Source organism: Mus musculus, chromosome 9 (genome assembly GCF_000001635.26).
Source record: "Mus musculus strain C57BL/6J chromosome 9, GRCm38.p6 C57BL/6J".
NCBI lineage: Eukaryota > Metazoa > Chordata > Mammalia > Rodentia > Muridae > Mus > Mus musculus.
In genome coordinates, this window is record NC_000075.6 from 70,447,104 (window position 1) to 70,472,255 (window position 25,152).

The window sequence follows — 25,152 nt, forward strand, 5'->3', positions numbered from 1 at the left end:
CTGACGACACACACACACACACACACCACACAGTCACACTGAAAACATTTTTATATATATATATATTAGAGAGAGAGAGAGAGAGAGAGAGACTGAAAATGAAATAAAATGCAGAAATCAAGTCAGATGCGAGGAATGTGAATATAGACTAATGTACAAGAGACAGTCTAAAATTGGTGGTTTATGATGCTTGATGAAATGGAGGAGTTCAGGAGTGTCTTCATTCAAGCATTTGCTCCACTGTTGTTTCTCTTTATTATTATACAGCTTTTGGCTTAGCTCACTAATAAATACAATTGTATACCTATGATTTCATTTTAGAAGTGACTGTATTTTAATAATTTATATAAAGAAGTTTTGGTTAAAAAAAAAAACAAAAAACAAAAGCGCCGGGCAGTGGTGGTGCACGCCTTTAATCCCAGCACTTGGGAGGCAGAGACAGGCGGATTTCTGAGTTCGAGGCCAGCCTGGTCTACAGAATTAGTTCCAGGACAGCCATGGCTACACAGAGAAACCCTGTCTTCAAAACCAAGCAAAAAACAAAAAAAGACCAAAAGCTCCACTTGTCACTTATAATATCAAGATTGCATAACTCCATACTTCCTACATTGAACAGTCACACAGTGTGCACCATGGCTCAATGACTAAAAAGGAGCCTCTTTTCATGTGGCACTACATACCTGTATTTGAGAACTTACAAGACTGGCAGAAAGTAGCTCATGAGTACCAGGGCACATAATTAAGACTCTGACTCAAATTCCTTCCTACATAATAGCAGATAGCTTTATTTCTAACATTTAATTGCACGGCTTTATAGATCACAAAACATTTCAAAGATGGTTTTCCAAACACAGTAGTTTCATTGCTTACGTAAGACCATGAACTTTCAAAAGCAAAGAAACTTTTTCCTAACATAACAGTATTTGTGGGGTACAACTTAAGTCATTTGGATCAAAATTTTGTAAGTTATAGCCAATCAGAATTATTCCCATTTTGCTAATGTGAAGAAACTGAAAATAAAAGTGTTAAATAACTCTCCCAAAGTCACTAAGCTAACTCATCAGATCTGGGAAATCCACTCAGACCATCATTTCATGTAAAACCCAATTGTTTTCCTTCAACCACTTTTTCTAGTGCTTTTTCTATCCACTTTTCAATGAAAAGGGGATATTAGAACAACATGTATTATACATAAATGATGCTACGAATGTTTTTAAAGGGAAATGGGGAGGCAGGGAACCTACACAGATGACAAATACACTACAATGAGGAAAAGCAACAGGGCCATCAGTCAAGACGTCTCTCACATGGGAAAAATCAAATCCTACCTTCGCTCACAGAGCTCCCAATAACAAATATAAACTGGATGATTCCATGGAGGGAAATTTAACAGTACTGACAGTGTATTTGTTTGGCTATAGAAAAACTAGAGTAACTGCAATGCAAACAACTTAAATATTCATCAAGAGAGAATAGATTTAATATAATAGGATGTTCCAATTTAAAAAAAAAAAAGTAAAGGAGTGAAAAACCATAAACACTACTGAGTTTTATGAGTTAGTATGGTGAGAAAATAACAATGTATTGTTAAATCAAAGAAAAGCACAGAATGCTATATAATGAAAAGGCTCATGTTCTTTTAAAGGGCAGATATACTGTATAACTATAAAGAAAACTTCTAGGAGTTTTTATATTAAACTCTATAAAGAGTTGCGGGGGCTGGTGAGATGGCTCAGTGGGTAAGAGCACCTGACTGCTCTTCCGAAGGTCCGAAGTTCAAATCCCAGCAACCACATGGTGGCTCACAACCACCCGTAATGAGATCTGACTCCCTCTTCTGGAGTGTCTGAAGACAGCTCAGTGTGCTTATATACAATAAAAATAAATAAATCTTTAAAAAAATATATTAAAAAAAAAGAATTTAAAAAAAAAAAAAAAAAAAGAGTTGCTACCTCTGAGCAACTAAGATTAATGAGACAGGAAAAAGAGCTTTTAGTTTTTCATTTTACAATATTCTGGTTTAAACACTGTAGAATTTACATGACACACTTTTATGATAAAGATAAAAGAACTTTAAGTCAAAAACATCAATCTTTATTGGTCAGATTACATCGTCGGCCTATTAGATAAAAGGGAAGGATGGGAAGCACACAGTAGGTCTGACTAGGAAGGGCAGACTGAGGACGAGCAGCAGTGTAACAGAGCAGCGCACATTAACTCATCAAATCTCTGAAAAACAAAGTCTGTCTCTAAACATTTCTAACTCAAACTTTGTATTTTACGTTGTAATAGTGAGACTCAAACAATATGTCATTAGTTTTATTATTCAAAGTTTGGCCTGATTCCACCAGCTGTGTCTACAAGGATGAGATTTTACTACTGAAGTAGAAGAAACTCAAGATAAATAACTGAAATGCACAGAACCACTATAAAAGACAGCTTCCTTACTAACTTGCTGGTTTACTCTCAGCATAAGATATTATCACAGTATTTGTTAAGCTTCTGTTTTATAATGAGCTAAGATTCAAACAAAGTACTATGGAACATAACCAGTTTTAACCTATCTAGTAGATTCCAGTTTCCTTATAGCTGCCATGCCTGATTCTGTTGTAGTTGTCCATTTCAAATGAGTTATACAACTCTTTTTCCAAAAGGCAAGACATTTCGTTACAGCACACCCCCCCCCCCATGTCTTAGCTGACTCAGAATTCTTTGAATAAAATTTGAAAGTTCTTGAACAAATTTCCTTTACTGTGATTAGAAATGCTACAAAACTTTCAGATTTCTTCATACTCTTAAAAATTAAAGCCAAATTCCTTAAAATTGTCTTGCTTAAGAATATAAAGTACCAGCTGGGCATGGTGGTGCACGCCTTTAATCCCAGCACTCGGGAGGCAGAGGCAGGCAGATTTCTGAGTTCAAGGCCAGCCTGGTCTACAAAGTGAGTTCCAAGACAGCCAGGGCTACACAGAGAAACCCTATCTCAAAAAAACACAAACAAACAAAGAATATAAAGTACCACTCAATACATCTTGATTTCATAGATAGTTGTATGGGAAAAATAAGTAAGTTCATTTATAAGCTTACTAAAATTCATAAACTAGAATCAATGTAATTCCATGGGGGAATTACAATGGCCCATTTCCATATTCCAGTTCTTTGCCCCCTAGATTCATACTTACACGGAGGTGGCATGTAGTGCCGACATGACGAAAGAGAAGGCTGTGGAGGGGGCTGGGGCTGGGGCTGGGCAACCATGCTGGAGCCATAGCCATCTATTGATAATGGCTGAGTCGGGGCAGCAGCAGCCTGATGGCCAAAGACTGCAGCCCGGGAAGATGTGACAGGGCAGCAGGGGTCAAAAGCAGATGCACCATGGAAACCCCCACTTCCATGAGTCCTGAGAGCACTGTTGCTCAGATCGACTGGCAATGCCTGCTGGGTAAAGAACAATTAGAGTTTACCTTTCTAAAGTTTCATGAAAACATCATTTCTTATCACACGACAAACATTGCTAGAGCTCTCTCTAGGAAAACAAAGTCTTCAATAAATTTGGGAACACAAATCTTTCTATGACAAAAACCAAACACAAAGAAAATACTGTATAAGGCTTGAGTATAAAATACAAGATAAGCATTTAACTAATGTTACTGTAAGATTTATTTCTTAGGGTTAGAGAGACAGCTGACTGGTCTAAGAAACTTGATGCTTTTGCAGAAGACCTAGGTTCTAGCACCCAAAATAGGTAGCTCACAACTGCTTAAAACTCCAGTTCCAGGGGATCTGAGAATCTGATGCCCTTTTCTGACCTCCCTGGACATTAATGCATTAATGAGGTATATAAAGACAAGCAAGAATACATACACATACACACACACACACACACTAATCTGAAAACAATTTGAAGATTGATTTCTCTTACATTATGTACAACTAAGAACAGAAGGTTTGAAAGCACAACTGCTTTACTCTGAAGTTCTAACCAGAGATAGTATGCTATCACAGCACTGAAAGTATTAGAATTCAACTAACAATCTGTCAAAATTTTCTACATTGTTTTATAACAGACTAAAACTCTAACAGTGAAAAAACAAAACAAAACCAAGGAGGGCATGGTGGCTCACAGCTTCAAGTTCCACACTTATGAGGCAGTGGTAGGAGGATCTCTATGAGTTAGAGGCCAGCCTGATATATATACAGAGTGAGTTAGAAAGAATTAACATTTTCTCCTATTAAAGCATGTGGTTTGCAAAGTTCAAGGTACACAGTAGGGTAACTATAGCCAACAACAGTGAGTATCTCAGAATAACTATAAGAGTCTTCATGTTCCCTACATGGAAATGATGACTTTTGTGATGGACATGAAGGCTATACATGTATCAAAATATCATATAGAGAAATATATATAACTATGTGTTAGTTATGTAAAACCCTAAGTAAATACTTTCATCTTACTCTACAGTAGATTATAAAGTAAGAATTATTGGGTTTTTATTTTTGTTGTTGGTATTTTTCAGTATTTTAAAACAATGTCTACGAGTTAGATTCAGTACAGCTGTAGTTTTCAAAATGGATTTGACCAAGTGTGGTTAATACACCTGTCACTCTAGCCCTCAGGTAAGAGAAGCAAGGCCAGCCTAGCCTATAGTAAAGATCTTATCCCTGAACAGTGTCAAACATGGATAGAAAGATGGCTCTGCATGAGGATATGAGTTTGATTCCTCCAGAACCAAGAGGAAAAGCTAAGTGCACACCTATAATCTCAGCAATGAGGAGACAGAGAGGGCAATTCCAGGGGTTCATCTCTACCAACACCAGCCCGTTGTCCATGAGACAGCTTTGAGATAAGCCAACCTTTAAAACAGTGCTTCTCAACCTTTCTAATGCTGCAACACTTTAATACAGTCCCACATGTTGTGGTGACACTCAATCATAAATCTATTTTCATTGCTACTTCTTAAGGAGTAGCTGTTAAGAAGTGTAATGTAAATGCCTGTTTTCTCCACTGGTCTAAGGTGACCCCTGTAAAAAAGGGTTGTCGAATCCCCAATAAGAGTTATGACACACAGGTTGAGAACCACTGTTTTAATGTGACTGGAACTGGTAAAGATAGGCACCTACTGACTCCAGCCAAAAGGAAGCATTGTTTATATAATTCAATCTTTCCTATACCTTTATCTTTTATTTTTTGAGTCAATGTCTCACTACATATTCCTAGCTATTTTGGAACTTGCTATGTAGACTAGGCTTGCCTAAAACTCAGAGATCCACCTGCTTCTGCCTCTAAGTACTGGGGTTAGCAATCTCTCTCTGTCTGACTCTGTCCCCACCGCCCTCCTTTTTCAAGGTAGGATTTTTCTGTATAGCCCTTGCTGTCTTGTAACTTAGAGATCTGCCTGCTGTGTCTTGAGTACTAAAGTTATCTCTTAGCCAGCTGTATTCTTTATCAACTACAACAAGAGTAGTATATGATAAACTCACTTATTGGCAGCTCTCCCATGAATGGGGAAGCTGGGGGGCTACCTCACCACTGCCGACAACTCTAGTTAAATCTACTCTTCTTTCAACACCCATTGCTAGTAAAAGGAAGCTTTCCTTCATAGCAGGGCCTTTCACACACCTCCTTCCTCAGAAGCACAATGGCTTCAGACAACCTATTAATACCCTGAACTGTTAACAGAAAAGAAGCAAAACATCTTAAATCTTGGTCATTATTAAACTCTTCAAATCCCCACCAGAGAAGACCTCTTCATTACTGTTAAGAAGTTAGATCCCCAAAGAGACAGCCAGAAAAATTTAAAAGGCAAAACCTGGTGCTTCAGGAAGGTCAGGAGGCACAGCAGGACAGCCTTTCTCAGCTCTATCCTGGCTTTGTTCAGCCACATGACAAGTCAAAGTTACATTGAGTTCCCTAAAATACATCTTTTGGGTTTGTTTATGTTTCTAATTGCATTTTGTGTATGGGGGGGTGCTCATTCATGCATAAGTAAGTCAAAGAACAATTTGTAGGAATTGGCTCTCTCTTCTAACTTATGTGGGTTCCTGAGACTGAACTCAGGTCAGGCCTGACAGCAAGTGCCTTTACTCACCATGCCATCTACATGGCCCAATAAGTAAATTTTACAATAAATATCATGTCTACTTTCCCCCATAACTGTCTGCAATAATTTAAACTTTCTGTATACCAAGACTCAATTTAAAAATTCACAGCTCACTAAATTAGGTCATTTTTGCATTCAAGAATATGGCTTAGTTTATAGACAAACTTATTTTGGCAACACATACACTAAATATATCACTGGGGTTTTCGATTTCTTTATGACCACAACACAAGTTTAAAACAGGAAGGGAAAGGGGAAAGGGAGGAGGGAGGAAGTGACTTGTAAATCCCACACACCTGGTCATGGTAGCTGGAACCAGAGCTGCTATTTGCTCCACAAGGCGCCTGTACTTGAGGTCTTTCCACTGGGCAAGCAGGGTCACTGAAGGAAGGAGAAACTGGGACAGCTGGGTGGGGAGTATGGTGGTGATGGTGGTGATGCTGAAAATGGTGGCCATGCTGCTGAAAACAACTTGAGTGTGGGTGTGCTAATGCATGATGGCTCTGTGATGTCCCTCCACATGGTGAGTGCTGGGGGCAGCAAGAAGGTAGCCTTGGCATTGCAGGAGGACCACTTTCTGGGACAGCACTAGATGCAGTTCTCCTCACGTCATCTTGAAACAGAAACAAATGCAAAGAATGATCAAATACCACTGCATAAAAATAAGTACTGTGTATCAATCTGGAAATAAGAATTTAATGTGATACTGGGCTAGTGAGACTAATCAGCATAGTAAGGGGATCACTACTGAGTCAGAACACCTAAGTTAGATTCCTGGGACCTACATGATAGGAGAGAAATGACTGCCTCATGTTGTCTTATGAACTGCACATGTGTGTGCATATGTGTGCACACACACACACACACACACACACACACATCAATGGTGTAACTTTTAAAATAAAAAAGAATATAATGGTGCCATGTGCTTAACACACAGTATGGAATGTTGTGCAGTGTCTCAGAATGTTTTTTCTGAGAATATAAATTCTGCAGGGAGTTCATATGTATCATGGACTGACAAGAGATTATCTTTTCTTAATATTTCTTAGCAATAAAGTTTCAAAAATACCATATGAATTCTTCCACTCTATGCTACAAAAAAAAAAAAAAAAATCTTCTAAATCCCTTAAACCAGTAATACTTTCCAATACTGAAGTCTTATGGGTATATTCAACTAGAAGTCACAGCATCCACCTCAATGAGTATCTGGCTGGACCACTATCTACCAATCCTTTCATTTTCTCTTCTGTCCAAACTCAGATAAAACTAATTTGTGGAGGGGACGCACATGCCATATGTAATCTGTTAATCTGTTCAAATGAAGATTGATATCTAATCACACTGGGAGAAAAACACCTGGTAGCACATTATCAACTCAGTGACTATTTGTTGAACATGCAAATACTGCAGATGGGAAGCATAATTCAAGTATATGCACAGGCTACAAAAGTGAGCTGTTTTGAGTATGAATTTAAAGGTGTGACTCCAGAATGGTCCAAGGAAGATGTCCAAGGATGGTTGAATATAAACTTTAAAACAAGGACAAGGGTGTAAAATCACAGAATGAGAATCATCAGCTTCCTGGTGGCAGGTGAATACTGCAATTATGAAACAGAAGGCTGGGAAGAAGACAGGCATAAGAAGATTGTTACCAAGCATATAGCGCATCTCTCATCACTCTGAAAGAAGTCAGAAGAAAATTAAAAAACAGGGGCCAGACAATGGTTGAAAGCACTTGCCACTGAGTCTTTTTTTTTTTTGGTTGTTTTTCAAAACAGTGTTTCTCTATATAGCCCTGGCTGTCCTGGAACTCACTTTGTAGACCAGGCTGGCCTTGAACTCAGAAATCCGCCTGCCTCTGCCTCCCAAGTGCTGGGATCAAAGGCATGCGCCACCACCGCCAGGCACCATTGAGTCTTTAAGACCTGAGTTTAATCCCTAGACACCATATTGTAAAAAGAACTGACTTCTCCAAGCTGCCCTGTAACTCCCACAGTCACCTTGGTGTGAATATGCATAGGCATACACACACGCATGCACACACATTAAAAAAGATAAATAACTCTAATAATAAAGAATGTAGAATGGAAACACGTAACATGTACACACAGAGACGGCAGGAGTACCTGTACCTATACTAGGAAATGGAACTGGTGAAGACAACAAAGACGAAGAGAGCACAAGGTTAAGGCTGGAGATTGAACAAAGACACTGGGATAGATAGTCAGTTAGTAATGGATCAGGCATTTAAAAAAAAATTCCAAGCATAAACACACAAAAGCTTTTACAACGCTAATATCTTCAGGTTATATAGGAACACATGCCTGAGAATTTATTCTTTAACTTTCGTCCCATGAAAGATGAAAGCCTTGAGGAAAAGGACAGAGTTTTAGAAAATCATGGAGGGAGAGGGGAAGAACTAACAAGATATGGAGGGTAAATCACTCCCAAAAGCCTAGTAATTTAAAAAAAAAAAAAAAAAAAGCCTACTAATGAGATATTCAGCATTTATGGAGGCAGCAGCTGCACAGCACCTGGTCATTAACTGCACCATTTAGTTATTTAGAGATGAGTGTAGCTAGCTCGCTTAAATGATTCAAAGTAGAAAACCTGTATGAAGCAGGGAACACCTGATAGGTAGAAAGTTGAACCGACATTCCATATGGTGTTGTACGGGAAAAAGAAATACAATTAACTGCTTTAATTCGTACAACTACATATGCCACTTTTATTAAGTTTCTGTACAATTTGACCTGGGACAAACATCTGTCTCAAAGATGGTATAGTGTAATATTAAGAATGAACTGTCAGGAACTACAGTGACTAATGAAACAGAACAACTAAGAAACAGAAGGTACTAAAAATAAGTAGATATACATAATATATAAATGAAAGCTGTAAGGTGATTATGAAATGTAGGCAGGAATATGAGTATTAAGGCTATCAGGAGAGAAGTGAATGAAGAATTGAAATCCTTACCACAAAGATGCTATGAGCCCCAATCAAAATATTTAACTTTTGAAATTTCTTCTTATATAAAATGGGAATTATAATGCCAATACCAAGGCACTTTAAGTATTAAATGATAACAGTAAATCACATAAAAGGGGCTAGAGTTATAGCTCAGTCAAAGGTTCAGTTCCCAGCAACCACATGTTGACTCACAACCGTCTATAACTCCAGTTCCAGGGGAATCTAATGTCCTCCTCTGGCTTCCACTGGTACCAAGTTTTTTGTTTGTTTGTTTTTGTTTTAAAAGTCATATAAAATATCCAAGTAAAGTACCAAGAAAGAATATGCACTTAATAAATTAATAAAAAAATAAATTTGACTCTGACTACATTTCTTTTCAGAGAAAGACATCCATGAAAAATCCTTCCATGAACAGTTCTCAATTGTCTTTAGTTTTCTTCCAGAAAAGTCTTTTGAATCCAGCCATTTTCCAGCTTAATGAAAGTCACAAAGATGTTATCAGAATTAAGAGCAAACTGTATTACACAACAAAAGTGCTCTCATTAAAAATAGCAATATAGTCAATTTATGAGCTACAGTATCTATCGTGTGTCCTTGTTATTAAGTTCCTGTCTGAACCACTGTCCATCAGAAATCAAGCTGCCTTAAGCAATTGAGAGAGAACCAGAAATATAACTGCCTAGTTAAAAAAAAAAATGTGATCAGCACTGAAAATACAAAATTCTTTAGGATGGTTATATAGCTCAGTGATAAAAAACACACTCAAGGGCTGTAGAGATGGCTCAGAGGTTAAGAGCACTGACTGCTCTTCCAGAGGTCAAGTTCAATTCCCAGCAACTACTTAGTGGCTCACAACCATCTGCAATGGGATCTACTGCCCTTTTCTGGTGTGTCTGAAGCGACACATATACATATAATAAAGAAAGAAATCTTTAAAAATAAAACAAAGCAAAATACACTCAACACATATGAGGTCTTCAGCTCAAAACCAACCAAACAAACAAAATGAAGTTCTTTCTGGCCTTGGGTTAGGCAACACTTCTTATGTATAATATAATGCCGGCAGAACAAGGAGCAATGATAAAATAAGAGAAAATGACATCATTGAAACCTTTAAAACTCCTATTCCCATCTTACCTGATTTCAGAATATGCCAGGGCCATGAGGAAACTCTGTTTAAGTTTATGAGGAGGACCCAGTGTTTCACTCAGCAGCTATGCCGTCTGCATTCTACCGTATGTCACTAGAGTTCCAATTTCTCATCTATGACCAGTTCTGGTGACTCTGTTGTTTTTAAATCATGGACGGCTGTGTAAGTGTGAACTATGTACTTCAATACGGTTTCAATCACGTTTCATAAATCAGTAGTGATGCTTAGCATCTATCTCGCATGGGGTTCATTGGCCTTTGAAAGTGTCTGGTCAAATACTTTGTCCATTTTTAAATTAGGCTGCTGTGTTTTTATTATTTCAGAGAGCTATATGCATTCTGTTATTAGAACCCTCATCAGACATGACTTACAAATGTATTTTCTAACATTCTATGGACCGTTTCTTACTTTCTTGATACTGCTTTGCTAACATGAAGTACCTCACCATGTAAGAATACACTCTTGCCAACACTGTGAAAACAGTCTTACGTACCGCCCACAGAAGAACCAGTTGCACTATTGCTTGTAAGAGTAGCTTCAGTCTCTGACACTGTGGAAGGCTGGCTACTGGCCACAGTTGAAGTAGTATCAGAGGCTTGCTCAGAGGTAGATGGATTTGAATTGTTAATGGAAGCACTAGTAGTTTGTGAGTCCATTCTAGCAGAAGTGGTTGGTACTATAGTAGGTTCTATAAAACATAAAACATCAATTTAGCATTTCACAGAAGATTAAAGAATGGTTGTATTTTAATTTGAGTTAGCAACTCATTTTTTTTTCCTTTGAAACAGTTTATTACTATATATATAGATAGGTTGGGCTCAGAATTCCCCTATTATGGCCTACCAAGTGTTGCTTATAGGTACATGCCCATACTTGGAGAAGTTAATTTTACTACGATAATGACTAACATTTTTTAAAGAATCAAGCATTAAGAACAAATAAGTACAACACACAATAAAGCTCTCATGAAATTTCACTGCAACATCAAACCAAAATGCCACTGAGAGATAAGAACTGCATTTAAAAACCCCAACACGCATGTTTAACCTAGTTAAACAGATGTTTAGCTCTCTAGTAGGACTAGTGCTGTACATCACTGGTAGAGTGCTTACCTAGTATGTCTGACACCCTGGGTTTGATTCCCAGTACCAAGAGAAAAAAGTTTTCAGTACCTGCTAAATTTTCTGGTCTATTCACCACAAAGAAAAAAAAGTTAGAACAAAGTTCAAGTTCTGCCCCTGGACCACAGTCACATATTCAAGCAACAAACTGTACCCTCTGGCACAGCATAATTTCAAGTCAGGCTGCCCAGCTGATGCTTATAATTTTACCACAGTATGACAAAGCTAAATTACTAACCTCTCTCCATGTCCTTTCCAGGAAAACTAATAAGGCAAAGGTGTGTCTCAGAGGATTATTCATAACGCACTTATTTTCACCCTTTACATAAAGCAACCACTTCACAACATTAGCTATGAATTTTAGTATTCATGTTAATCTCATTTTCCATGCTTTGTTTTTAAAATTTTATAAATGTAAATAAACAAATATAAAGATTTTAAGAATAATAACACTTATCAAACACTGGATCACAAAATGGTCACTTAAGATATTTTGTCAAATTTTCTTCATAACCCAACAGCTACTATTCCAACTTACCATCTTCATCAACAGTAAGGTCCACAACTTCTGCTGCATTCTGCCTCAGGGGCTGTATAACAGTAGAGATCCTACTGCGGTTTCGAGACTCCTGTGGCCGTCCTGTATGCGAACTTGAACCTTGGCTCCAATGAGATCTGGAGTGTCCAAGGGTTGAACGAGACCTTAAATGAAGTCAGCATCAAGTTAGTAAACATAAATGAAGGGTGGATCCTTTTTCAGTCACTCTAAAATTCCACAAGCTTATCTTATAAAACACTTAAATTCTTCATGCAAGACCTTTCCCAAGAAATAATGGTTACTGGATTAAAAACAATGACCAATGCAATGTCAGGCACTGAATAAGCTGCTAAATGAAGGTACCACCAATCAGAGAACCAAAGCAGAAAATAGATGATGTCAGATCAACCATTCAAAAAGACAAAAAGACAAGAACCACTTAATAGCCACTTAGTAGACACTGTTTTAGATATTCACTTGGATTATAAGTGAATACACTGTGTGATGGCTTATATATGCTTAGCCCAGAAAGTGGCACTATTAGAAGGTGTGGCCCTGTTGCAGTAAATGTGGCCTTTTGGGGTGGGTGTGTCACTGTGGAAGTGGGCTTTAAGACCCTCATCCTAGCTGCCTGGAAGCCAGTCTTCCACTAGCAGCCTTCAGATGAAGACGTAGAACTCTCAGCTCAACATGCACCATGCCTGCCTGGGTGCCGCCTTGATGATAATATACTGAACCTCTGAATCTGTAAGCCAGTCTCAATTAAATGTTGTTCTTATAAGAGTTACTTTGGTCATAGTGTCTGTTCACAAAAGTAAAGCCCTAACTAAGGCACACACTCCAGCATCCCAAGTTATTCACTATGATGAAGAAACACACAGAAATCCCAAGTAAGACACACAGTCATATCTGTGCAATAATGTCCCAACCTAGGTTTGCAGAATTTAACTTTAGAAATGATATACCAGGAAAAGCTTCTGGTCCTCTCCTAAGGTAATACACAGACACTGTATAAATACAGCAGAGAAGTCCCTGGAGTTGACAAAATGAAAGCACTGGCTTGTTGATGAATTTGTGAGCATCACTTGCTTGAACTACTCTAAGCATCAAATCACAACTTCAAATACCATAAGTGAATGGCACTGCACTCTTTCCAATCACTCATAGGCATTTAGACGTTTCGTAAGGATTCATAATCATGATGACAGAGTATTTACTGATAGTTCACTAATATTCTTAACCTACTCAAGGCTTCAAGAGAAGAGCTAAATCTGCTTTTGAAAAATTAGGCAAATAAGTCACAAGTTGTTACACAGTTTGTGTCTTCAGTATGCTCAGACTAAGCATAAAACTGTGAAGTTTGTCATCAGCACGTGTGACAAATGTGAGTCAGATCCACTAGACACTGTGTTCCTAAATGCAAAGTTAGAAAGGTGCCACCATTAAGAAAAATATACAAAAATTCAAAGTGGGATGAACAGTCTTTAACAACACTAAAGTCCAAGAGTTTAAAAAGGAATTCAAAACCTAAAATTCTGAAAAGAGTATAAGAGGTAATTTTAAGACAATGCATATATGAGAAAGCACTGGATATCATGAGCCATTATAAATACACCTAAGATAAAAATCATTTCTTTTAAAGATTTATTTATTATTATAAATAAATACACTGTACCTGTCTTTAGATGCACCAGAAGATGGCGTCAGATCTCATTACGGGTGGTTGTGAGCTACCATATGATTGCTGGGATTTGAACTCAGGACCTTAGAAAGAGCAGTCAGTGCTCTACTTCCTGAGCCATCTCACCAAGCCCCTAAAAATCATTTCTTATAAGGATAAATATCCTTATTAAAAACTTCTGAGAAAAGGCTACTAGAGAAATGACTCATTGGTTAAGAATACTTGCTGATCTTGAAAAGGATCCTAGGTGACAAGCGTCCACATCAGGTGACCCACAACTATCTTTAACTCTATTCTCAAAGGAATTACATCCTCTTCTGGCCTCTGTGAACACCTGCACTCAAGTGCACATACTCATGAACAGACAGACAGAAAGACCAAGAAATACAACACAGACCAGGCTGGCAGGCAGCACACACACACACACACACCCCATATTGGGGGGAGAGTGATAGTTCAGAAGTTAATAGCATTCCTTGTTCTTGTAGAGGACCCTGATTCCATTCCTGGCATATACATGGTGGCTCACAGCCATCAGAACTCCAGTTCTAGAAGATTTAACATACTCTCTTGACTTGTATGGACACTAGGAGCACATGTAATGCACAGAAATACGGACAAAATACACACATAAAATAAATCTAAAAGTAAAAATAACCTAAATTAGGCTGAGTGGTGGTGATACATGCCTTTAATCCCAGCATTTGGTAGGCAGAGGCAGAGATAGGCAGATGGAGCTCTTTGAGTTTGAGCACAGCCTGGTCGACAGAGCGAGTTTTAGGAGAGCCAGGGAGAATCATGTCTTGGGTCAGATGGGCAAGGGTGCCGGAGGTTGGAGGGTCTAAATTAAAAAAAAAGATTTTCCTGAGAAGCCCAGCGCCTACGATGAGTGTGGGGTCTGTCTGTCTGTCTGTCAGCCATCAACAGCAGGCAGCTCCAGGTCTACTTTATGGCTCTTTTGGCTTTGCAGGTTGTTCTTCCTCCAGACAGACTACTGGATAGAGCTCTAGTACAAACATAAGGCAACAGTGTCACAGAGGTCTTCAAGGCCACTATGACAATGGCAACTGTCAAATCCTAACACGACAGACAGACAAAAATATTCTCTTACATCTGAAGGGCAGAAAACCATTTCAACCATAACAAAGGTGCATTTCAGGTACTAACAGGAAACTACCTAGGGATCATGAGACTAGGTTCACTCTTAGATGGAGAAATGTTTCTGTTTGATAAAAGCATCTCCATTTCCACAAGGAAAACAGATCTTACTTTCTAACAGCTGAGAGCTAACATATAAAAACTCAACTGGTGCTGTGCCTTATAAGCAGTGGCAAGCTAACTGTGACAGCCTATGGCACACACTATAGAGTGCCAATTTCCTATTCCAGGAAATCACTTAAAACCAAAAACAATTGAGGAGAGGGGTTGGAGAGATGGGTCAACAGTTAAGACTGACTGCTCTTACAGAGGATGTGTTATCCTAGCACCCACATGGAATCTCTCTCTAACCCTGGTTCCAGGGGACCCGATGACCTCTTCTGACCTCCAATGGCACAGCACATACATGATATACATACATACATACATGCAGGTAAAATCATACAAATAAATGATAACCCCCTAAATTTTTATTCTTTAAAAAAAAAAAAAAAGGAAAGAGAAAACTCTCCTATCATTAGAACCCACACTCCAACAAAAAAGTATCAAAAGAAAAGCATACAAAATCCTCAAATGTACTTCTAAATTCATTCCAACATGAAAATTAATATTTATCCTCAGACTAGTCTGGTATATCAAATAAGCAACATTTTACCACTAATATCAATATTTATTATCAAGTTAAGCATGGAGTAAATAAAATATTAACTTTTTCATTTCAAACAAGGGGCCATGGTGTCAAAAGTAATTCTACAAGAGTCAACGTATGTTCAGATATCTATCTAAACAAATGAGATCTTTCTACTCACTTATTAGTTCAGAACTTAATTAGCATGATTAAATGAAAAATAGTACCATAAAGGGCCTTAAACTTGGCTGCTATAACATAAAAGCACAATTTCACATGTAACGAGGACAATCTTGATGTACACAAATAACAAGTGCTGTTTTTATGGCAGTAAATTTTCTTCACTTGTAAATTCAGAATTATACCCAATATCTATATTTTACTCACAAACAAACTTCACAGTTTATGGAATCTACATGCTAGAAATTAAAAAGCCCATGTTAAAAAAATATTAAGTAAAACTGTTGCTTACTTAGAGCAAATGAGGCAAGGATAAAAATATGAGATCCCCTAAGATTCTAGCTCCACTGGTCTGGGAGGGAATTTTGCAATAGTGAGTTTTACTGTCTCCCTGAAGGGAATCTAACCTTGCTTTGTATCAAGTTGAGGATCTGGAGGGAATCCGTACCATAAACATGGTAAAGTATCTACATTTAAAAGTGCAAGTATGAAGTCCCTTCCGGCCAGCCCACTGCAGCACCGTGGTCCCTGGCCCGGGGGAGTCTGCGAACACCCGCAAGGACCCACACAGGATCCGCCACGGGATCCTAAGACCTCTGGTGAGTGGAACACAGCACCTGCTCCAATCCAATCGCGCAGGACCTGAGACTGCATTAATTAAGGAAGCAGGTAACCCGGCCTGATACAGGGCTCAAGTCCCTTGTGGTCCCTGGCCCAGGGGAGTCTACGGACACCCACAAGGACCCACACAGGATCTGCCACGGGATCCTAAGTCCTCTGGTGAGTGGAACACAACTTCTGCCAGGAGGCAGGTTCAAACACCAGATATCTGGGCACGATACCTGCAAGAGGAGAGCTTGCATGCAGAGAGTACTCTGACCACTGAAACTAAGGATAGAGCTAGTCTCCCAGGTCGGCTGATAGAGGCTAACATAATCACCTGAGGAACAAGCTCTAACCAGAGACAACTATAACAACTAGCTCCAGAGAATACAAGATGGCGAAAGGCAAACGTAAGAATCCTACTAACAGAAATCAAGACCACTCACCATCATCAGAACGCAGCACTCCCACGCCACCTAGTCCTGGGCACCCCAACACAACCGAAAAGCTAGACCCGGATTTAAAAGCATATCTCATGATGATGGTAGAGGACATCAAGAAGGACTTTAATAACTCACTTAAAGAAATACAGGAGAACACTGCTAAAGAGTTACAAGTCCTTAAAGAAAAACAGGAAAACACAACCAAACAGGTAGAAGTCCTTATAGAAAAACAGGAAAACACATCCAAACAGGTGATGGAAATGAACAAAACCATACTAGACCTAAAAAGGGAAGTAGACACAATAAAGAAAACCCAAAGTGAGGCAACGCTGGAGATAGAAACCCTAGGAAAGAAATCTGGAACCATAGATTTGAGCATCAGCAACAGAATACAAGAGATGTTAGAGAGAATCTCAGGTGCAGAAGATTCCATAGAGAACATCGGCACAACAATCAAAGATAATACAAAACGCAAAAAGATCCTAACTAAAAACAACCAGGAAATCCAGGGCACAATGAGAAGACCAAACCTACGGATAATAGGAGTTGATGAGAATGAAGATTTTCAACTTAAAGGGCGGGCAAATGTCTTCAACAAAATTATAGAAGAAAACTTCCCAAACCTAAAGAATGACATGCCTATGAACAAGAAGCCTACAGAACTCCAAATAGACTGGACCAGAAAAGAAATTCCTCCAGACACATAATAATCAGAACAACAAATGCACTAAATAAAGAGAGAATATTAAAAGCAGTAAGGGAGAAAGGTCAAGTAACATATAAAGGCAGACCTATCAGAATTACACCAGACTTTTCACCAGAGACTATGAAAGCCAGAAGAGCCTGGACAGATGTTATACAGACACTAAGAGAACACAAATGCCAGCCCAGGCTACTATACCCGGCCAAACTCTCAATTACCATAGATGGAGAAACCAAAGTATTCCACAACAAAACCAAATTCACACATTATCTTTCCACGAATCCAGCCCTTCAAAGGATAATAACAGAAAAGAAGCAATACAAGGATGGAAATAACGCCCTAGAACAAGCAAAAACGTAATCCCTCAACAAACCAAAATGAAGACAGCCACAAGAACAGAATGCCAACTGTAACAACAAAAATAAAAGGAAGCAACAATTACTTTTCCTTAATATCTCTTAATATCAATGGACTCAATTCCCCAATAAAAAGACATAGACTAACAGACTGGCTACACAAACAGGACCCAACATTCTGCTGCTTACAGGAAACCAATCTCAGGGAAAAAGACAGACACTACCTCAGAGTGAAAGGCTGGAAAACAATTTTCCAAGCAAATGGTCTGAAGAAACAAGCTGGAGTAGCCATTCTAATATCGGATAAAATCGACTTCCAACCCAAAGTTATCAAAAAAGACAAGGAGGGACACTTCATACTCATCAAAGGTAAAATCCTCCAAGAGGAACTCTCAATTCTGAATATCTACGCTCCAAATGCAAGGGCAGCCACATTCATTAAAGACACTTTAGTAAAGCTCAAAGCACACATTGCACCTCACACAATAATAGTGGGAGACTTCAACACACCACTTTCATCAATGGACAGATCGTGGAAACAGAAACTAAACAGGGACACAGTAAAACTAACAGAAGTTATGAAACAAATGGATCTGACAGATATCTACAGAACATTTTATCCTAAAACAAAAGGATATACCTTCTTCTCAGCACCTCACGGGACCTTCTCCAAAATTGACCATATAATTGGTCACAAAACAGGCCTCAACAGATACAAAAATATTGAAATTGTCCCATGTATCCTGTCAGACCACCATGGCCTAAGACTGATCTTCAATAACAACATAAATAATGGAAAGCCAACATTCACGTGGAAACTGAACAACACTCTTCTTAATGATACCTTGGTCAAGGAAGGAATAAAGAAAGAAATTAAAGACTTTTTAGAGTTTAATGAAAATGAAGCCACAACGTACCCAAAACTATGGGACACAATGAAAGCATTTCTAAGAGGGAAACTAATAGCACTGAGTGCCTCCAAGAAGAAACGGGAGAGAGCACATACTAGCAGCTTGACAACACATCTAAAAGCTCTAGAAAAAAAGGAAGCGAATTCACCCAAGAGGAGTAGACGGCAGGAAATAATCAAACTCAGGGGTGAAATCAACCAAGTGGAAACAAGAAGAACTATTCAAAGAATTAACCAAACGAGGAGTTGGTTCTTTGAGAAAATCAACAAGATAGATAAACCCTTAGCTAGACTCACTAAAGGGCACAGGGACAAAATCATAATTAACAAAATCAGAAATGAAAAGGGAGACATAACAACAGATCCTGAAGAAATCCAAAACACCATCAGATCCTTCTACAAAAGGCTATATTCAACAAAACTGGAAAACCTGGACGAAATGGACAAATTTCTAGACAGATACCAGGTATCAAAGTTAAATCAGGATCAAGTTAAAGATCTAAACAGTCCCATATCCCCTAAAGAAATAGAAGCAGTCATTAATAGTCTCCCAGCCAAAAAAAGCCCAGGAAAAGATGAGTTTAGTGCAGAGTTCTACCAGACCTTCAAAGAAGATCTAATCCCAGTTCTGCACAAACCATTCCACAAAATAGAAGTAGAGGGAACTCTACCCAACTCATTCTATGAAGCCACAATTACTCTGATACCTAAACCACAGAAAGATCCAACAAAGATAGAGAACTTCAGACCAATTTCCCTCATGAATATCGACGCAAAAATCCTCAATAAAATTCTCGCGAACCGAATCCAAGAACACATTAAAGCAATCATCCATCCTGACCAAGTAGGTTTTATTCCAGGGATGCAGGGATGGTTTAATATATGAAAATCCATCAATGTAATCCATTATATAAACAAACTCAAAGACAAAAACCACATGATCATCTCGTTAGATGCAGAAAAAGCATTCGACAAGATCTAACACCCATTCATGATAAAAGTCTTGGAAAGATCAGGAATTCAAGGCCCATACCTAAACATGATAAAAGCAATTTACAGCAAACCAGTAGCCAACATCAAAGTAAATGGTGAGAAGCTTGAAGCAATTCCAATAAAATCAGGGACTAGACAAGGCTGCCCACTTTCTCCCTACCTCTTCAACATAGTACTTGAAGTCCTAGCCAGAGCAATTCAACAACAAAAGGAGATCAAGGGGATACAAATTGGGAAAGATGAAGTCAAAATATCACTTTTTGCAGATGATATGATAGTATATATAAGTGACCCTAAAAATTCTACCATAGAACTCCTAAACCTGATAAACAGCTTCGGTGAAGTAGCTGGATATAAAATTAACTCAAACAAGTCAATGGCCTTTCTCTACACAAAGAATAAACAGGCTGAGAAAGAAATTAGGGAAACAACACCCTTCTCAATAGTCACAAATAATATAAAATATCTTGGCGTGACTCTAACTAAGGAAGTGAAAGATCTGTATGATAAAAACTTCAAGTCCCTGAAGAAAGAAATTAAAGAAGATCTCAGAAGATGGAAAGATCTCCCATGCTCATGGATTGGCAGGATCAACATTGTAAAAATGGCTATCTTGCCAAAAGCAATCTACAGATTCAATGCAATCCCCATCAAAATTCCAACTCAATTCTTCAACGAATTAGAAAGAGCAATCTGCAAATTCATCTGGAATAACAAAAAACCTAGGGTAGCAAAAACTCTTCTCAAGGATAAAAGAACCTCTGGTGGAATCACCATGCCTGACCTAAAGCTGTACTACAGAGCAATTGTGATAAAAACTGCATGGTACTGGTATAGTGACAGACAAGTAGACCAATGGAATAGAATGGAAGACCCAGAAATGAACCCACACACCTATGGTCACTTGATCTTCGACAAGGGAGCTAAAACCATCCAGTGGAAGAAAGACAGCATTTTCAACAAATGGTGCTGGCACAACTGGTTGTTATCATGTAGAAGAATGCGAATCGACCCATTCCTCTAAAGAGAAAGTGGGGAAAAGTCTCGAAGATATGGGCACAGGGAAAAAATTCCTGAATAGAACAGCAATGGCTTGTGCTGTAAGATCGAGGATTGACAAATGGGACCTCATGAAACTGCAAAGCTTCTGCAAGGCAAAAGACACCGTCAATAAGACAAAAAGACCACCAACAGACTGGGAAAGGATCTTTACCTATCTTAAATCAGATAGGGGACTAATATCCAATATATATAAAGAACTCAAGAGGGTGGACTCCAGAAAATCAAATAACCCCCTTAAAAGATGGGGCTCAGAGCTGAACAAAGAATTCTCACCTGAGGAATACCGAAAGGCTGAGAAACACCTGAAAAAATGTTCAACATCCTTAATCATCAGAGAAATGCAAATCAAAACAACCCTGAGATTTTATCTCACACCAGTCAGAATGGCTAAGATCAAAAATTCAGGTGACAGCAGATGCTGGCGAGGATGTGGAGAAAGAGGAACATTCCTCCATTGCTGGTGGGATTACAAGCTTGTACAACCACTCTGGAAATCAGTCTGGTGGTTCCTCAGAAAATTGGACATAGTACTACTGGAGGATCCCACAATACCTCTCCTGGGCATATATCCAGAAGATGTCTCAACCGGTAAGAAGGACACATGCTCCACTATGTTCATAGCAGCCTTATTTTTAATAGCCAGAAGCTGGAAAGAACCCAGATGCCCCTCAGCAGAGGAATGGATACAAAAACTGTGGTACATTTACATAATGGAGTACTACTCAGCTATTAAAAAGAATGAATTTATGAAATTCCTAGGCAAATGGTTGGACCTGGAGGGCATCATCCTGAGTGAGGTAACCCAATCACAAAAGAACTCAAATGAAATGTACTCACTGATAAGTGGATATTAGCCCAGAAACTTAGTATAGCGAGATATAAGGTACAAGATGCAAAACACATGAAACTGAAGAAGAACAAAGACCAAAGTGTGGACACTTTGCTCCTTCTTAGAATTGGAAACAATCACCCATGGAAGGAGTTACAGAGACAAAGTTTGGAGCTGAGACAAAAGGATGGACCACCTAGAGACTGCCATATCCAGGGATCCATCCCATAATTAGCCTCCAAACGATGACACCATTGCATACACTAGCAAGCCTTTGTTGCAAGGACCGTGATATAGCTGTCCCTTGTGAGACTAGGCCGGGGCCTAGCAAACACAGAAGTGGATGCTCACAGTCAGCTATTGGATGGATCACAGGGCCCCCAATGGAGGAGCTAGAGAAAGTATTCAAGGAGCTAAAGAGATCTGCAACCCTATCGGTGGAACAACATTATGAACTAACCAGTACCCCAGAGCTCTTGACTCAAGCTGCATATGTATCAAAAGATGGCCTAGTCGGCCATCACTGGAAAGAGAGGCCCATTGGTCAGGCAAACTTTATATGCCCCAGTACAGGGGAACGCCAGGGCCAAAAAATGGGAATGGGTGGGTAGGGGAGTGAGGGGGGAGGGTGTGGGGGACTTTTGGGATAGCATTGGAAATGTAATTGAGGAAAATACGTAATAAAAAAAAAAACGCATATGGATATTTACATGTGCTACAAATTATCAAACGAACAAAATAAATAAATACAGAATTTATAAATAAAAAATAAATAAAAAAATAAAAGTGCAAGTATACAACTAAGAACTAAAGTCTCACCGATAGCTTTCTCCAACTGTAACAATCTCCACTTCACTGTCAGTTGAGGTAACATTAATTTCTTCATTGGCAGTGACCTGGGGAGTGAAGGAGGCTTCTATCACCACAACATCTTCATCAATACTTCCTGGAAATAAAAGGCAAACCTATTTAAAAGGCATGTGTATGCTAATCACTAGGCAAAAAAATCTTACCTTGAAGAGTATTAAACTAATTTTATCTTAAATTAATATGAAAATAATGAGAAGTTATACAGCATCTTTGTTGTTGAAGAGCCAACAAATGAGCCTAAATAGTCAAAACCAATCCAACTTCAGAAATGTTAAGTAGGGGGCAGAGCAAGGGGATAAAAGCAGCTGGAGGAGGTGGAACTCTGGGCAGGAATGACCAAGTGGTGAGTGGGTACAAAAGGCATAAGCTTTGGAACTGGAACCACATCCCAACAACTTTCACTGGATCTTCTATAGATAAGCAAATTGAGAATAAAGCATATTTGAAAGTATAAGCAAAAATATTAAGAAAATGATAAAGATTCTATAATCAACGTGTGTTCTTCTGTACACAAGACACTAAAACTCCCTTCAGAGAAGTTGGAGAGATGGCTCATCAGGTAAAAGCACTCTGTTACCAAGAGTACTGTTCTGAGTTCTACCCCTGGGAGCTGAACAGTGGAAGGAGAGAGCCAACTCCCAGAAATTATCCTTTGACCTTCACACGCACACCCAACCACCCACCTACAAATAGTAAATAAATTTATAAATTAAAAAAAATTCCAATAGTAAATCCAAACAAAAACAAAATTCAACATATAACAAGATGTCATCTCAAACCCATAGGGGGAAAATGTTAATGGTTAATTTGAGAATAGCCAGATAGTTACATGAATTCAGATCCCCTGAACCTGTAAAATGTGGAAACAGGTAGATACTTGGTGCTCAATGGCCAGCCTGCCTAGCCAAATAATGAGCTGAAGGGTCAGTAAGAGACCAACTCTTTTCAAATAAAATAAACAGGTTAAAAATATAATGGGACACCCAACTGCATGCACACCTGCACACAAATGTGCACCATACCAAGTAGATCTAACAGAGAGAGAGAGAAGGGGGGAAGGAGGAGGAGGAAGAGGAAGAAGAAGAAGAAGGGAGGGAGGGAAGGAGGGAGGGAGGGAGGGAGGGAGGGAGGGAGGGAGGGAGGGTGGGGAAGTCTTATATGCATGTCTAACTGAAAACTCCAAGGTTTTAGTGGTATAAAACAGGAAGTTTAAAAACTAAATTAATGAGGGGTTAGAGAGATGGGTCAACAGTTAAGACTGACTGCTCTTACAGAGGATCTGTGTCATCCTAGCACGCACATGGAATCTCTCTCTAACCCTGGTTCCAGGGGACCTGATGACCTCTTCTGACCTCCAATGGCACAGCACATACATGATATACATGCATACATACATGCAGGTAAAAATCATACAAATAAATGGTAACCCCCAAATTTTTATTCTTTAAAAAAAAAAAAAAAAAAGGAAAGAGAACCTGTATTCAAATTAAATTTCAGGACACACATGATGGCTCACAAATCTGTAACTCTAGTTCTAGGGAAATCTAATCCCCTTCTCTGGTGACACTACATATACACAGTGCACAACATGTATCTAAGCAAAATATACAATAAAATAATAAAATAAATGAAGTGGAATAATTACCAAAAAAAATTAAAATGAACAAAAATAAGTAAATCAGTGGGTGGGTCAAGTAGGGGTCACTGAACAATCACAGAAATCAAACACTAAAATAAGCATCTACTCTTGAACCTAAATTTATTAGATTATCTTAAAATAATTGAATTCTGTTGGACATGGTGGTACCTGCCTTTAATTCCAGCATTCAGGAGGATCTCTGTGAGTTTGAGAAAAGCTTGGTCTACATAGTGAGTTTCATAACAACCAGGGATACACAAAAAGATTCTGTCTCAAAAAATAAACAAAAATAAAATTATATATATAATATATATATATATATATATATATATATATATATATATACACACACACACACACACACATATATATATACACATATACATATATATATATATATATATATATGTATGCATGTGTATGTTGTATTTGTTTTTTTAAAGTTAGGGTAACACAATGTCCAACAAGAGTGCTACTAATCCAACTGAAACTTAATTTTTTTTCTATTTATGAACAGAAATTCCTAATAATTTAGAAGCCAAATAATAAAGACGCATTAGGAGAGAACTATTTCTCAGAATTCTGGTGAGCCTGATACATGAACCAATGCTTGTAAAGCAATATCCAATACTAAGTTTATTTTAGGTGTATTGGCAAAAACAGTAGATAAAGTAAAATTGCTGTATTGTAGCACTTAAAAGCATTAAAAAGGCTCAGATTTCTATCAGTCACTAGCCTACAATGCTAACACACACTGTTATACCCAGGAATAAAACTGGTAGTTTAGCTGACCCCAATGCTATTCAGACTAAAGCATGTTTGACTTAGTCATCAGACCTAGACTCAAAGTCAGGTTTTTACCAATGAGGTTTTTGTCAGTCACTGGGCATATGATGCTTTTAATGTCAGTGTTCATATAGGTCTAGGGAGAAATAAAACTACTTCCAAAGAATGCAAGGACAAAATTCTTTGAAAGAGTTGAGATTAAAAAAAACAAAAACAAAAACAAAAAACTAATCCCCACCAATCTTTCAGTTCTTATAAATTATAAGTTATTTTAAAATGATTCTTTAAATTCTATAATTAGAAAAACATGGAGAGGATTAAATGAGAAACACCAAACTCTCAGAACTGCACTGAGGCACCTTCACAGCACCATCCCCTCTTGAAAGCAGAGGATCTGGCAACTCCTTGGGTATTCTGGCACAGCA

At 38.4% G+C, this 25,152-nt stretch overlaps 1 protein-coding gene across 20 annotated transcripts in view; it reads right to left on the reverse strand.

The window, feature by feature from the left end:
- Positions 1–25,152, reverse strand: part of Rnf111 (ring finger 111) — a 78,417-nt gene that overhangs the window by 21,680 nt on the left and 31,585 nt on the right. For 11 of the 20 annotated variants that reach the window (XM_006511582.3, XM_006511583.4, NM_033604.3 and 8 more), the window contains 5 exons: positions 22,252–22,378; positions 11,887–12,050; positions 10,721–10,915; positions 6,398–6,714; positions 3,183–3,438 (listed from right to left, as the gene is read on the reverse strand). In XM_006511582.3, coding sequence (XP_006511645.1) covers positions 3,183–3,438; positions 6,398–6,714; positions 10,721–10,915; positions 11,887–12,050; positions 22,252–22,378 — 1,059 coding nt within the window. The remainder of the gene's footprint in view (positions 1–3,182; positions 3,439–6,397; positions 6,715–10,720; positions 10,916–11,886; positions 12,051–22,251; positions 22,379–25,152) is intronic. The other 9 variants (XM_030244747.1, XM_030244746.1, NM_001374753.1 and 6 more) reach the window with 1 other exon arrangement.